General features: G+C 52.5%; 3 protein-coding genes across 3 annotated transcripts; 1 reads left to right on the top strand and 2 right to left on the bottom strand.

Annotated features, from left to right (window-relative positions):
- Positions 1 to 1,585: 1,585 nt before the first annotated feature.
- Positions 1,586 to 6,252, bottom strand: RRP36 (ribosomal RNA processing 36). Its single transcript, XM_079713092.1, has 7 exons — positions 6,179 to 6,252; positions 4,028 to 4,175; positions 3,830 to 3,896; positions 3,646 to 3,750; positions 3,282 to 3,356; positions 3,058 to 3,175; positions 1,586 to 2,583 (listed from the first exon to the last, which is right to left on the bottom strand). Exons 2-7 carry the CDS (start codon positions 4,162 to 4,164, stop codon positions 2,447 to 2,449), a joined length of 639 nt encoding a protein of 212 aa, XP_079569218.1. The 5' UTR covers positions 4,165 to 4,175; positions 6,179 to 6,252; the 3' UTR covers positions 1,586 to 2,446.
- An 823-nt stretch (positions 6,253 to 7,075) lies between these two features.
- On the bottom strand, positions 7,076 to 12,962 carry KLHDC3 (kelch domain containing 3). The gene is made up of 11 exons (XM_079713656.1): positions 12,912 to 12,962; positions 10,431 to 10,643; positions 10,076 to 10,252; positions 9,808 to 9,923; positions 9,548 to 9,619; positions 9,226 to 9,439; positions 9,061 to 9,147; positions 8,806 to 8,914; positions 8,605 to 8,678; positions 8,403 to 8,481; positions 7,076 to 7,280 (listed from the first exon to the last, which is right to left on the bottom strand). The coding sequence occupies exons 2-11, from the start codon at positions 10,582 to 10,584 to the stop codon at positions 7,214 to 7,216; spliced, it is 1,149 nt and encodes a 382-aa protein (XP_079569782.1). The 5' UTR covers positions 10,585 to 10,643; positions 12,912 to 12,962; the 3' UTR covers positions 7,076 to 7,213.
- A 466-nt stretch (positions 12,963 to 13,428) lies between these two features.
- Positions 13,429 to 15,031, top strand: MEA1 (male-enhanced antigen 1). Its single transcript, XM_079713873.1, has 4 exons — positions 13,429 to 13,486; positions 13,863 to 14,142; positions 14,226 to 14,328; positions 14,636 to 15,031. Exons 2-4 carry the CDS (start codon positions 13,873 to 13,875, stop codon positions 14,785 to 14,787), a joined length of 525 nt encoding a protein of 174 aa, XP_079569999.1. The 5' UTR covers positions 13,429 to 13,486; positions 13,863 to 13,872; the 3' UTR covers positions 14,788 to 15,031.
- The last annotated feature ends 778 nt before the right edge of the window (positions 15,032 to 15,809 follow it).

The raw sequence follows: 15,809 nt of genomic DNA, 5'->3' as shown, positions 1-15,809 counted from the left end.
AAAGTAGCAGTTTGGAGGCTTGGGGACCAATACAGCCGTGTGGTGGACATACATTACGGTTTCTTGACTGCCCTTCACCTGAACCCCCTTCTTGTGCTTAGAAACTCCCTACCACAAACCTAGGGAGAAGGTAGAGCCCACCTCCCACCATATGAAAGACCAGACACTTGGCTTTCCCAGCATCGCCTTTGCAGCCAGGTGACTCGACGCCTCTGCCAGGAACGCCTCAGTCTAGAGCAGAGCAGGGGGAAGTGGGGCACCTCTGGTGTCGGCACTGACATCTTCGCATCAACACTGGTTCCCAGGTAGGACTTACAGTGCTTTTAACTGCTCTATCCCCCACTCCTTTTTTGGAGCTTCTCTCCAGCCTTCTTAGTGTTTCTGTGAGCCCAGTAGTTCAATAGTCTATTTCTCCTTTTATCAGCCAGAATCGGTCTTTTGGCTTTAAACTAGGATTGACACACGTGACACTGGGGACCCTGTAGCACTGGCTCCCTCACTCCCCCTGGGACAGGCGAACTATCCTGGTTAGCTAGAGCCCTCATCTAACAATCATTGGGAGAAGCGCATTTTATGCATTTCTGTCATCAGAACTACATCTTTTCCCCCATCCCAGAAGCATCAAGCAATAACAGATGTCGTAGCTTCTAATTCTACCTCTTCCTTTCCCTTACAGCTGCTTTTTATTTTTTAAATTATTATTTTTTTGGCTGCGCCACACAGCACACAGGATTTTAGTTCCCCGACCAGGGGGGCCCCCTGCAGTGGAAGCTGGGTCCTAAACATTGGACTGCCAGGGAATTCCCTATAGCTGCTTTTTAGATGTTAATCTTTCTAATGTTCTGTAGTTTTTGTGATTTATCTAGGTCCCCAACCCCACCGTCTGTGATTAACTGGTGTTCCTGATTCTTAGGGTTCATAAATTATCAATTATAATTCTCATCCCCTTTAACATACTCTCTCCTTCTGGAACTCTTGATTTGTCTCACATCTCCTCACTCTATCCTCCGTGTTGTTTAACCTCTTTTCCTCAGTTTCCATTTCTCTCTATCCCTGGGCTCCATCTGTGTAACTTCACATCTACTTCCAGTTCATTCTCCTTCTAGGTGTGTCTAATCGGCAGCTTAACCATAAAGTTTCTAACTTCAAATAGCATATTTTTCATTAAAAAAATTTCTTTTATCAATCTGGTCCTTTTTGATATTTTTTTCATCAGTCATAGCTTTTCTTTAAACGTAAGACATTTTATATTTTGTATTTTATACTTCTAACATCTCAGTCTTTGCTGGTCTGATTCTCTTGCCTGTTGTTCCTAATGACCCTTGCTTATGGGTTTTTTTTTTTCCCTTGTTTGTTTTCACTGTAAGCTTAGATTCCTTGAAATTTTATCTGAAGGAATTCCTTGGGGCCTGGGTTTAAAGTACAATCCTAAAGAGAGGAATGCATTTGCCTCTGCCAGGTGCCTAAAGGCACTATCAACCTGAGATCACTTTAAACTGAATTGTCAGCTTGAGGATTTTCCAGTCCACATAGACAATATGAATTCTCCACCCAAACAGTACTGAGAGCCAGCTGTGCTTACATATTATCTTTTTTTTTTTTTTTTTTTTTTTTTTTGCAGTACGCAGGCCTCTCACTGCTGTGGCCTCTCCCGTTGCGGAGCACAGGCTCCGGACACGCAGGCTCAGCGGCCATGGCTCACGGGCCCAGCCGCTCCGCGGCATGTGGGATCCTCCCGGACCGGGGCACGAACCCGTGTCCCCTGCACCAGCAGGCGGACTCTCAACCACTGCACCACCAGGGAAGCCCCATATTATCATATTTTTGTCCCCACCTTCTACCTCCCCTTGCATCCAAGACCAAAGCTAAGTAGATGAGTTGTGGGATTGGTTCCGTCTTTGAATGATCGTGTCATCTGTTCAGTTTAAATAGGAAGGGTCTCTGATCTGACTTCCCACTTTGTAGGAGCATAAGATTTATTGCCCATCCAACACGTGGCCCCTGAAATGGTAATTCTAGGCCACCCACAAAAGCAGCAGAATAAAAAGATGAGTGACACGAGTGTTTATGAACTGGCTCCTACATAAAGTCCCAGTCCCGGGAGCCACTCAGAGACTCTATGGCTTTCAGCTGGCCTCAAGGTCACTCACCAGTCCTTTTCCTTCTATACCATAATCATTATTTTAAGGCAAGAATGGGAGGATTTGAGGACACGATGACCCAGATCCAAGCAGAAGAAGGGTGGAATGGCAGAAGGCTGAGCTGCTCTTCTTGTCCAGCCCTCAGGCAGTCCAAGAGCCCTCTAGTCATCTCTGAGCCAGTTGGGTTCCCAGGCAGCTGTGACCCTTGCCCTTGAATGGGAAAGACCAGAACGGGCCAAGACCAAATGTGTCCCCACAGATGCGTTTCTCACTGGGGCAGTGGCAGAGCTGAGGACAGCTCCTTACTACTCTTTGCTCAAAGGGAGATGTCTTCTGTCCTTGCCTGCATTTCGGCGCCTCTTCCGACTCAAGAAGCTCTCTAGCTTCTTGCTTCGTTTCAGCTCCTTGAACTTCTCAGCTAGGACCAACTGGCGCTGCTCAGCTAGAGGACAAGGAGAAAGAAAGCTGGTAAGCAAAGGAGGAAGCCCGCTTCTTTCCCTTTCCCCAGGTCAGTAATTCTCAACCACTATGCAGGGATATGTGACTCATCTGGAGTTCACCGGCGTGTGTAAGCAAGCTGACTTCTATGAATCTACTCTTTCTCAATTCAACCAACTATGAGCTCCTTCTCTGTGCCCTACCCACATATGTGGGGGTGGGACAGAGATAAAAAGGACACTCCCTGCCCATAGTCATTAGGGATACAAGAATGGTTACAAACAACAACTCCCTACTATTTCTACTTTCCTCCAACTTACCATGGGATCCAGCCTTCATGCCTCCCTTAGGGAGCTCATGGACCCCCAACACAGTATCCTGCCTCTATGGCCACCCAACCCCTGTTCCTGTAACTAGCCTCTATGGCCACCCAACCCCTGTTCCTGGAACTAGCCTGTCATAGCTGTGCCCCACTCACATTTCTTCAGGAAGTATGGCCGATGGCCCTGCTGGGCCTGAGCCCGCCGCTCCTGCTTCAGGGCCAGGTGCAGCTCCTGCTGCCGCTTCCGTTTCTGCTGTGCCATTTCTTGCTGCTCCTGAGGAGCAAAGATGAGATCGGTGAGACAGGTGAATAGCAGGGACTGAATCACCTCCTGCCTCGACCTGCTCTCACCTCCCTCCCCCGTATTCTGACTTACTCACCATTTGCTGAAGCAGCTGCTGCAGTTTCTCACGCTCCTCCCCTGAACGGCGCTTCTTCAGCTGCTTTTTCACAAGCTCCACGTTGGAAGATGAGTATGACAGTTAGCATTCTGTAAATGTTAGGTGAAACTCTGTACCAAGCACTATTCTAAGAGGTTCGCATATGTTAACTCACATAAACACTATGAGATAGGAATTATTATCTTTCTGTGATAAGGAAACTGAAGCAAAAAGAGGTTAAGTAACTTGTCAATGATCACACAGCTAGGAAACTGACGCGCCCCGCTCCCCTCTGCCCGACTCTCGGACCTGTGCTCCAGTCTCACCACTCGGAATCCCCACAGACCAATCTCATGTTACTCACATCTTTCTCTCTGGCTCGGATGTCATTTAGGAATTGATACGTTTTATCAAACACCTCAGGATTATATTCCCCTGACAGATCGTCAAAGCGGGGGTCCCGGGCTACCTTTGGAGCGAACAGAGAGAATGTAAAAGAACTGTTCAGTCTCCTTTCACTGAGAAAGAGCTTACTGGCTCCTCCTCACCTTCTTACTGATGGGAACAACTTGACGCAAAAATGGCACCCGGACCTTGGCTGACATTTCCAGGGGCCTGTGGAGAAATTAAACAGGTCAAGGGAACTCCAGTCTTGTCAAAGGCCTCCCACCTGCCACCCAAGAAAGCAGACACCTACTCAAGGTCCCAGCTACCCTCCAACTCCTGGGGCAGGCCTTGCGCCTCACCTGTGTTTATCTGCAACACATGCTTTTTGGACAGGTGGTCTGGCACTTTGCTTCTTAGTGCTGTTTCCAGTTACCAACTGTTTGTACATCTTAGTCCCCACTTGGCTCTGCAATTCTAACAGCTCCTCAAATGACATGTGAGATGTGCCTGTGAAAGGTAGGTGGGGGTGGGAGGGAACCGCAACTCAGCTCAGCATCTGCCACTGCTGCAAAGACGCCATCCCATCTTCATTCCTTAGGTAACTGATCCTTTCCAACATCCCCTTCAGACCCATCACTGAAGGTCCTGGGCAGCACATGTTGTAATGGCGCTACACTGACACCTAACTCCCCATCGGTTCCAGGTACCTGGGGCCTCACCTTGCTAAAGAAGGTGTATATGTAAGGCTCTTTTAAATCACTCCTTCACAGGTTTCCCCATAAGGACCTCTGTCTCCCTTGCTCAGCTACCGTCGCCATTGTTCTGGTTCAGGATACGCTCAGCACCTCTCACCTCCATCAGTACTCTAGCCTCCTCACTGCTCTCCCAACCTCCAGTCTCACTCCTCTCAAAGCTATGCTCCCCGCTTCAGCCTGGGAGAGGCATCTGAAAAGCAAAACCTGGGGAGGGGGTAAATTGGGAGATTGGGACTGACATATACACACTAGTATTGATATATATAAAATAGGTAACTAATAAGGACCTACTGTAGCACAGGGTACTCTACTCAATACTCTATAATGACCTATATGGGAAAAGAATCTAAAAAAGAGTGGATAGGACTTCCCTGGTGGCACAGTGGTTAAGAATCCGCCTGCCAATGCAGGGAACACGGGTTTGTTCCTGGTCTGGGAAGATCCCACATGCTGCGGAGCAACTAAGTCCGTGTGCCATAACTACTGAGGCCCGCGCCTGGAGCCCGTGCTCCGCAACGAGAAGCCACCGCAATGAGAAGCCTGCGCACCGCAACAAAGAGGAGCCCCCCACTCACCGCAACCAGAGAAAAGCCCACGTACAGCAACGAAGACCCAACACAGCCAAAAATAATATAAAATAAAAAAATGAGTGGATATATGTATATGTATAACTGATTCACTTTGCTGTACACCTGAAACTAACATATTGTAAATCAGCCATATTCCCAATAAAAATTTTTTTACAAAACTACTTCAGACCTGAAGTTTTCACTTTAAGTCTTTAATAAAATAACTTTCTCTTTCCAAAACAAAAAAAGAGAAAGGCAAATCTTATCACTCCCACCTCATTTCCACATACATATCCTACACATCATGTCACTCCAGAACTCAAAACTCCCCGATGGCTTCCATCTTGCTCAGAGGAAAAGCTCTAGGCTTTGTAATAGCCTGAAGACCCCATGTGACCTAGCCTGGGTTTTGGCTCTAATCTCATCTCCTACCATCTCCTCCTTCCTACTCCTCTCCAGTCAACTGGCCTCCAAGCAGTTCCTAAGCAGGAAGGTATGCTCCCACCTCAGTTCCTTTGCACCTGACTTTGCTTGGAACACTTACTCCAGCTGTACTGCTTGCTCCCTCACCTCCTTCAAACGGTTTCTCAAATGTCACCTACCCAGTGAGGCCTTCTGTGATTACTTAAAACAGTAACTCCTCCCCTGCTTTCTCTTCAAAGCTCTTATCACCTTTTTCAAAAAATTTACCCTTTAAAAATCTGCAATTCCGTGTTTTATTGTCTTTTATTAATTTGCTTGGGTTTTTTTAAACCCCTAAAAGGTAAGCTTCATGAGGACAGTGTTGTGCTGCTTTATTTACCACTGTTATCTCCAGCATCTAGAACTGTGCCTGCACACAACAGATGCTCAATACTGTTGGCAAAATTTGTTGAATCCTCACCTACTAAGCCTTCCCCAACAATCCATCCCCTTTCCTGACTCCGCTTTTGAACATAACGTTTCCTCCCTGCGAAAAACCCTCTTCGCCCTTTAAAAAACTGCTCAGGATGTCCTAATCCAGGAAGCATCCTCTCTCACTCCCCACTTTCCGGTGCGTTGGGGGCGCTCCCGGTGTTTGCATCTTTCAGAGAACTGAGTCTCACGGTCACGGCGTCTCCAGGCTCCGAGCCCGCACCACACGCGGTGCCACTAGCCCCTCACCCCGCCCCCGCGGCTGCCCCTCGGCCCGGCGCCGTCCCCTCACCCTTCTGCAGGTCCCCGGGCCCCAGGCCCCCGCCGTCCCGAGCCCCGCGAGGCGACCCGGAGGCCGCCCATTCCCGGGAGTTTGCACCCAGCATCTGCTCGCACGGCGCGCCGAAGACTAATGGCGCTACTTCCGCTCCGGCGGCCGCCGCCCCGCCCCACTCCTTCCGGCATCTCCGGCAGGCCGAGTCCGCGAGGCTTGGTGACGATAGAGCAGATCCTGCCCACCGCCGGGCGGGCCGCTGGTGGGCAGCCGGGGAGCCCTCCCTGGGCGGAAAAGGGCGCCCACCGTAAATAACGTTGCCCCCTCCCTTTTGTCGCTTGGGCTGCACTCCGCGCCGAAGAGAAACTCCGGCCAGGCCGTGGTGGTATTTGGTTTCCTAATGCTCTTGGCTGAAAAGCCAGAACCTCAGCACCCTGGCCCCACTGCAAACTCCTGCCGTCCCTTGTCTATTCCACACAAAAGACATCACACGTTTGGAGACTTTCAATTCATTTTTATAAAATCTGAGCTGGCTGAGAGCATCAGGGTACAGCAACAGCTCAAGGAAGGGTGGGATTATCTGCTGGTCCTCCCCTCCCCAGGTCAGGGAGAAGGAGATTTCATGCCAACAGCTGCAACTCCTCTCAGCTCCCAATCAATGCTCAGGGCTCAAGCAGCGGGAAGAGGTGGAAAGAGGGGTGGGGAGGGGAAGCTCCTGAGGCTGACACTGCTTGCTTCTCCCTCCTCCCCATTCCCTTCGCTTCCCAGCAGAGCATGGCTGACCTGGGGCAGAGCAGAGGCCCAGGAGCAGTTGGAGGGAGGTGAATGGGACAGAGCACCAAGGGGAAGGGGCCCTCGGCCCAAGGAGGAAGGGACCTAGCCCTCCCCCCTGCAGCTCCCCACTAAGTTCACAGCACAGAAAACACCTCTAGTCCAACAACTCCATGTGGAGGTATACCAAGTCCAGGGTCCAAAGGGGCAGGCGGGGGAGAGATGGGCAAGGGCGGTGAAGACACCAGCAGGCTCAGGAAGGGAGGCGGCAGAAACTTCCTCCTACCCATGGGAGGAGACAATGGGGCGACTGATATTGCTGTTGGTGGTCATGGCATTCAGCTCCCACCTGGAAGGCCAAAAATGACAGGCAGAAAGGACAGAAGGGGGAGCCTCCGCCCCCAAGGCCAGAATTGCTCAAACAAAGCAATGAACACACCAGTACCTTCAACTTCCTAAAGCTCAACCACCCACGGCCACCTCTTCCTTACAGCCCTATGAGGGTTAACAATCAGGCCTCCACCCACCACCAAATCCACTACCACCCACTAGTGCACCTGCAAGCTCATGTGGACTTCCTGTTTATGTTTACCTATTGATATTCTTGTGCCCAACACCTGGAGAAAAACATCTGTGTATACATCTCAGTAAACGTCCCAACCTACCTTTCCTCCTCTGCCCAGATCCAACCAGGATGCCCCTCCCCCCACCAGGAATGTCGGGTTTTGCTCTCAACTCCCATCCTTTTAAGGCCCTGATTCAGCTCTCCTATCCTCCCTGAGGCCTTCCCCAGCCATCCCACCATATTAAAATTAAATTCCTCTCTTTCTGACAACTGTCATTCTACAAAGTACCTCCTTATGCCAAGGCTCTACTCTACTTGGTACTAGGCACTTGCACATGTGTTCGTCTTGGGCCAGCCTGGGATCCATCTGTTCAGCCTTGTATACTCTATCACCAAATACTGAACACACAGACCCTCAGCAAGTAAGAATTAAGCTGAACTGAATCAAGGAGAGGAAAGTGTCGCAGAATGACCCAGAAGGGCACAATTATACACAAGACAACTTTCAGTGCTTGACTTACACCTAAGAATGGAATTCAAAGGGAAGGAGCTAGGAAGGGCCTCCCTTAATTCTGGAATTAATGTGATCCAGAGGCTCCTAAACTTGTTTTTTCTCTGCAGCGAGGTTCTAAGGTTTAATCAAACTTTCTCAGCATATTAACAAAAATAACTGCATAAGCTCAGGAATTAGGAAGTGATGCCTGTGAGCTTGGTTTGAAAACTGGACATTTTTTCCACAAAACTTACCCAGCTGACAGTTTTATATTTCCTTCTAGCTCCCTCTCCACAAGTACACTACGGAACAAAATCTTCTCTCTCCTGCACACTGAGACCAAGCCAATCAGGTCACGCCTGTGCTGCCCACTCACCCTCAACCAGTCCCTCCTTTCCAACCATTCACTGTACCTGATGTCATGGGGCAAACAGGACTGGTCCAGGTTATACTGAATTACAGCCAGTTTGCACAGAGTCTTCAGACTAGGGCCTTTAAAGGAGGAGTGGGGGAGAGGGAGATGGTCAAAGCCGAGGAAAGGGTCCAGTCCTGGATATCACCACCCAAAGACGGGGACCCTGATGGCAAAAGCATTTAGAGAATAAGCGTACTTACTAAAGTCCAAAATGTGTAAGTCAGAATGATCTATGAGGTCAAATTCATCTCCCAGGCCTTCCTCAGGAGACGGACTATAGGGATCAAAAGAGAGATGAAGGAAGGAGTGAAGACCACCCACGAGACCCTCTCGCTCAAATGTCTCCCATGTTAGTCACAGGCTTAGGCCCTTCCTGGAAGCCTCCCCTCTCTCCTCCTAACCTGGTACCCCCAAAGAGGACAATCTTGTCACCAACAATACAGCAGCACTGGCGCCGGCGGGGACATGGCCCCTTCCCCTTCGGTTCAATCTTTTTCCAGGTAAACGACACTAAAGAGAAGTTTAAATGGAGGTTCAACACCCGCTAGCCCAGATATCCTCTCCACCCCCGCCCCTCACCCACTCAGGATTATTCTTTTCTTTTCCACACCCCCTCAATTGCTCCCTGTCCCTCCCTTAAGGGCAGTGCTCTTTACCAGGGTTAAACTTCCAGAGGTCATGGAAGTGCCGGTTCAGCCTTGCATTATAGCCACCAAAAATGTACAGCTCCCCATTGTAGCCAACTGGAAGGAGAGAGGAATGTCAAGAATGTAGGGGCAATGGGGGGACGGGGACTCGGCAGGGACCTAACAGACACTCACAGGCTGAGTGGCTCCGGCGCCCCTCGGGCAGCACTGGGGTGGGTGGACAGTCCAGCCAGGCCTCAGTCCTCGTGTCAAAGACACGGATGCGGTTGCAGTAAATCTCATTGTTGGAATGGAATGGCCCAAAACGGTCTGCACGGCCCCCAAAGACATACATGTGACTGCCCAGCATTGTGGCCGAGTGGAAGTCCCTCCAGCGTGCAGGGTTGCCCTGGGCAGGAGCAGAGACGGGAGGGGGAGGGGTCAACTTTCACTGTTTGAGCTCCCTATGGTTCCTTAAGTTGAGGGTGGGGATCTGGGAGAGAGGAAAAGGGCCAACCTTTGTACAGATCAGGGTCCATGTCATGGTGCTGGTATCCAGCTTGTGAATGTCATTGGAAAAGCAGTCCGCCTGACAAGGAAGAGAAAGGAAGTGAAGGAAGGAATAAAAGAGAGGAGCAGGGGTCACTCTCTGACCCTCCGTCCCTCCCACCTCAGAACCTGCAGGCAAACCAAAGCCTCCCATTCCACTACTTTCAATTCCCCTTCCTCCTTCTCATTCCCACCCTAGGGAAACCTCTAGTTTCTTCCCAGACCTACCAGCTGCTCGTAGCCCCCGAAAATGTACATGGTCTTGCCCAGGACACAAGCCGAATGTCCATCCCGGGCCCCAGGAACTGTTCCTGCCACTCGGGGTGTGGACCATTTGTGAGTATCTGAAGGAGGGGAGAGGGTGGGCCCAGTAAGCAAGCAGGTGCTCCCTCCTCGACTCTGGGGCGCCTTATTCCCAGCCCCCCTCAGCCCACACCTTCCCCAGCCCCGCAAGGCACCATTTGGCAGAACACAGCCTCCAGAGACTCATACTCACTGACGTCAAAGGCATAGAGCACATTGCAGGCCCCTTCGGTGTCATTTCGCCCGCCCCAAAGGAAGACTGTGTCGTCGATGAGGACGGTGGAGTGTCCATACCGCATGTAGGGTACCACGGGAGCCTGTCCGCGGGTGGCGGGCCTCACTGGGGGCAGCTTTGTCCAACGCAAGGACACTGTGGGCACAGCTCTGCTCAGCCCTGGGAACCTCCCTTCAGGCCGTCCACTATTTCCCAAACCACATGTTAGTTTCCTCCACTCCCTCTGGCTGTGGGGGCCACCATCAAACCTCACTCAGCCACCCACTGACCTCCCTGATGTGGGCACCCAGGGATGGTTCCTGAGTTAGCTTACCTGCATTGAAAATGTGCACATCAATCTGACGCAGCGTCTCATAGTCTTCACCAGAGCAGTAACCCCCGAAGGAGTACACCCGGTGTCCGACAGCCACTGCAGCATGGTTCACCCTGCGGGGCCCGCCCTCCAGGTGCACCGTCCACCGTAACATCCCCTGGGCCACTGGTTACAGCAACATGCCCCCCCGGCACGGCCTGCTGCCTCTGCTACCTGCACACAAGTTAGGGCCACGGGCTCCTCAGGCAAAGCCTTTGCCTGGCTCAACTCTGCCCAGGACTAGCCTTGCCTCTAAGTGTCACCCTGGTGGCCCTCCCACACCACCCCTCCACAGCTCAGGTGGCTGGCTCTGCCCCAGGGGAGCTGCTGAGGTCAGGAAGCTAGCCCTGGCCCTGTGTTCTCCAACAGCAAAGGGTGGGGCCACTCTGACCTGACTGCCAGCTCAGACTGCTGATCAAGGGCTCAACGTGGTCGTCCCCTACTCATGGCGGCTGCACCCTGTCACTGGCCTGGCCCAAGCTCCAAGCCCCCTTCAAAGGTCAGTGAGTTCTCTTGTCTTTCTGACTCTGCTCTGCCTACTGCCACCTCTCTAAGAATCTCCGTGCTCTTTGAGGTGGGGAGAGGGATCTCAAAATACTCAGAGCTATTAATAGCCCAGCCAACCCCAGACAGTCCACTGAAAGCTGGCATGAGTGCCTCCAAGCAGAAAAGCTTTTAGGCTTTTAGAGTGGAACAGTTCCTCTGTCCAGGATGGGGTGGGATTGATCCTGGACAGGGACCTCCATGGATGATTAGCCCCTCATAGGGGGCTCTTGTCAAGCAGAGCTGTTGTCATTGGGGTCACCCAGGGCTCCTCACAGGCATGAGGAGTTCCTTTGACAGCTGTGCCTGGCATGCTGCCAAGAACTTAAGCCAGAAAGGTATGTGTGTGCTGGGGATTGAGGGGGTAGGGTTTTCTCCTCTTGCCACTTGCCCAACCTAGCCATTGTGGTAGAGAACAAGCTATTTCCAGCAGCTCTTCTCCCACTTGGGTCTCTGAAAGGGGACAGGGGTGGGGGTGTGCACTGGAAAGGGAAAGGAAAGCAAAATGCCCTTGGGCAGGACAAGAAAAAGACCCAGGCATGAGAGATCATGGTCTCTTAAAGACAATCCGCTAACCTAGTGATAATGGGTACATCTGAAGGCTCTGTCAGGCAAATCCTGCAGCTGGCACTGCCTGCTCTGGCAGCACCTGCTGGGTTTGGGTAGATCATCTGCTCCCTGTTCAAGAAGCCCTGGCAGAAGGGGAAAAAAAAAAAAAAAAAAAAAGAAGCCCTGGCAGAAGGGGGAGGGGGGAAAGAAGCCCTGGCAGAAGGGGGAAAAAAAAAAAAAAAGAAGCCCTGGCAGAAGGAAGAGCCAGGCAGAATCTCAGGCACAGAAAAAGCTCAAGTAAGGGAGGCCCCTCGCAAGAAAGACACACAGGTTTCAGCTGGCTTGCCAGCCCTCCTGCCCCTGCCCAACCTCCCTCAACCCCCAACCCCATGCTTTAAATAGCCACTCTGCCAAACCTGAAATAGCCCCTCAGGAAACCACTCTCACTTCATTACTCCTGTCCTCAATCCAAAAGCTCTTGGATCTGGGCTTGTAAGGACAGATAGGAAGGAGGTTGAAGAGCTTAAGAACTGGAGTCCGTCTTCCCCCATAGCTTCCACTCCCCACTTCAGCTATATCAAGGTAAAGCAAAGAACTCAGAGGACAAGAGAGAAGCAATTCCATCCAAAGGTGGAGAAAAAAACCTTAGCTTCTCCTCCAAAAAAAAAAAAAAAACAACTCAAGCTCATGGAGAACAAGCCCCCAGGGTCTCAGGGGCTCCTCTTATCCCTGGGTCTCTCCCATCCTCCATCACTGCCGCATTCTCAAGCTTCTTCAATTCCCTTCATGTACCTACCCCCCTTCCTATTCTCTTGCAATTTTCACTCCCCGTTTCTGGCCCTTCTTGATCTCCTGAGAGCTTTGCCGTTTTCTCCTTCTTCCTTCTCCCACAACTCCAAGCTCCACCCCGACAGCCCTCCATTTTCCCTCTTCCACTAAGGGAAAAAAAGCTAATATCCATTGACCCTTTTCCGCCGGAGATATTCCTCCCTGTATGTGACGCTATCCCTGTCGTCTCCCAGTCATCCCAACCTCCCCTCCCGCACAACTCCAGACACCCCCCGCCCTTTTCTTCCATTATCCTGAGCTTCCCTGTTCTCCTCATAACCCGATCTTCTTTCCAATTTCCTTTAGTGCCTCCTCCGGCTACCAGGTCTCCCCCACTGGTTTCCTCACCATCCTCCCGGAGCCCTTCTTTCCCCATTAACACTTTCCTTTCCCATCATCCCCCTAGCTCCCTCCCCACCCCCACCTCTTCACTCTCAGGCCCCTCCCTCACGACTCCAGCGCTAAGCATGGGCGTCCCCAGCCCCTATAATTCTCCTTGTCCCTCAACCCACCCCGGGCTACCTGCCAGGCCGGGCCGGGGCGGGGCCGCGGGTCCTCACGCTGCCTGCAGCCTAGAACCCGTTGCACGCCAACCGACGACTCGGTCCCCAACGAGATAAACACAACCAGCCTCTATCCTTCCGGCGGGCAGCTGTCTGCGCACATGCAGTCAGAGCTAAGTGCCCGAAGCCTGTCGGGACTTGTAGTTCACGGGGCTCCGGAGGGACGTCAGGGGCTGAAGAGTGGGCAGGAGCCTGAGGAGATTCTGGGCATGTGCCCAGATACGTGTCAAAAAATCGCGGGAGTTACTGGGTAATGTAGTCCTTGGTTGTCCGGGAAGAAGACGGTGGAGGCGGGGCAAGGGGCGGACCCTTCGTCCTCGCTCGCGTCAATCATGAGCGCGCGGCAGGGTTGGAGGACTAGGCACCCCAGCACGTCCTGCCGCGCCGGAAGTGAAGGTGCGAGTTTGGCAGCGGGCTCTGAGCGGGTAAGGCGCGCGGAAACGCCAGCGCCGAGAATCGGTGGGGCGGCTGGGGACGCCGCAGCTGGGGCCATTTGAAGGAAGCCTCTGGGACCCGAAGGGCGTTCGTCAGGCGGTACAGAGGGGAACCCCTTGGAGAGGAGAGAAGGGGGCGGGTACGCCTTGTCTAGGGGAGCTTATTTGGCGACCAGGAGTTCCTGAGTGGACTGGGGGGGAGGGGCGTTCTCGAAGGGGTGTCTTTTGGGAGGTGGCATAGCCTCTGGCTGGGCTGTTAAGAATTGGCGGAGTAAGGCGGGTGGGCGTCCGTTGGAGATAAATCGGCTTAAGAGGTGAAGGGCCCAGGAGAGGCTGGATGGTGGGGAGGGGGGCAGGAAACTTGGGGCGTTTAAATGTTTCGTGACGTAGGAGGAGACCAGAAGGAGCTGGATGAGGGGCTGAAGGTGGACTTAATTTCATCCGATCACTATTCTCCTGCCGCCCTGTTCTTGCAGCCCCTGCCCGATGGCAGCAGTAGTTCTAGGGGGAGACACCATGGGTCCTGAACGTATCTTCCCCAATCAGACTGAGGAACTCGGGCCACACCAGGGCCCTACAGAAGGCACTGGGGATTGGAGCAGTGAGGAACCAGAGGAAGAGCAAGAGGAAACGGGGGTAGGACCAGCTGGCTACTCCTACCAGCCCCTGAACCAAGATCCTGAACAAGAGGAGGTGGAGCTGGCACCAGTGGGGGATGGAGAAGATGTAGTTGCTGATATCCAGGATCGGATCCAGGTATGGTGGAGGAGGCATTGTTCCTGAGCAGGTGAAGCTGGAGTCCTTGGACTGGCCCTGAACTGTCATCTCTGGCTCTGCAGGCCCTGGGGCTTCATTTGCCAGACCCACCATTAGAAAGTGAGGATGAAGATGAGGAGGGAGCTATAGCATCGAGCAACCACAGCTCTATTCCCATGGACCCAGGTAAAAGAGATCATTCTTTTATTCTGGAGTAATAATGGAGGAAGGGAACTGGTTAGTGCCAGTAGAGGGAAGTCACAGGAACACCCTGTTTCTAAAACAAGTTGGTAATCTAAGATTTTGCAGACTTCAGAATCCAGGTGAGATGCTATTCTTCTAGGCTGGGGGTGGGGATGGGCAGGCTTGCCTAGGAATAACAGGACAGATTCACTGACCTCACTAGCCCAAAAGCTCTGGGTTAATTCAACGAACGGGGAGGGGAGCTGGTCTTATTGTCTCTACCCCCTAACTGGTCTGCCTGTGATTTCAGAACACGTGGAGCTGGTGAAAAGGACGATGGCTGGTGTAAGCCTGCCTGCGCCAGGGGTTCCTGCCTGGGCTCGGGAGATATCAGATGCCCAGTGGGAAGATGTGGTACAGAAGGCCCTCCAAGCCCGGCAGGCTGCCCCTTCCTGGAAGTGATCACCCTGAGAGGTGCCTTATCTCCCTGCATCCCAGGCCGGAACCAGCACAGGACTGAACACATCCTGGTTGTAATGTCCATCTCCATCCTCCCCATCTCCCTTCCACGTCAAGGCAAATCAGACTTCTTCTCAGAGACCCACTTTATTCAGTTCTGTACATATGGGGACAACGGTCCAAGCCCAACCCACCTTAGCATGTATCACTGTGTGGGGAATAAAGCACCCTATGTACACAGCCAAAAGCTGCACTGCCTGTGCCCCTGGAACCCGGGTCCGGCCCCCCCCAACCCCTCGCCCCTCCAAGGTTCCTGAAAGGGACAAGTGAGAGCCTGCCCAGCATCAGCACAAACAGGGAAATAAATAGGTGTTGGGGGGAGCCATGCTTAGGGCACTGCCCCCTGCTTCCTTCTTCCTAGCTTTGGGGACCAAAAACAGCACAGGAAAGCAGTCAGCCCCAGGATGGTCCCTTCCATGTCAGTGATCCCAGGGCTGCTGCTCACCAAAGAGGGGGTACAGGGTAGGGTGTTTGTTCATCCCCTTCTCTTGGTCCATCTGGGCCTTATATTCATCATCTACTGTCCAAAGCCTATGCTTTTCTCCTTTTGCTCTCCCATGTTGTCTTGATCAGGCAGGGCTAAGAGGAAATAATGCAACCCCATCAGCCTGCACACTGCTGGGGCTGGGGGCCTATTTGTGCTGTTGGGGGTTGGCTCCCCTCCAGCTAATTCACTCCAGGGGCCAATGGGGTTTGACATAACTTTGGTGAGAATCATCTCCTGCTGCTCCCTATATGCCTGCAGGAGAGGGAGACAAGGAGGAGACACCTGGAGTTCCAATGGGGCTGCAGGGGAGGGGAGAGGAGCACATTCTTCCCGTGTGTATTTCTCAGAGCAGCCTCAGGCAGCTGTGGGATAAGGAGCAGGAGGGGGCCAGGCGTCCCCAAGTTGTCTGAGCGCTGAGCAGTGCCGCGCTCAGCCGGTCTGTACTAGCCGCAGGGAGGCATGAACACGTTTGGGGGGA

This window comes from Hyperoodon ampullatus (genome assembly GCF_949752795.1).
Source record: "Hyperoodon ampullatus genome assembly, chromosome: 10".
Taxonomy (NCBI): domain Eukaryota; kingdom Metazoa; phylum Chordata; class Mammalia; order Artiodactyla; family Ziphiidae; genus Hyperoodon; species Hyperoodon ampullatus.
The sequence above is the reverse complement of the archived record's forward strand: the minus strand, read 5'-3'. Positions and strand labels throughout refer to the sequence as shown.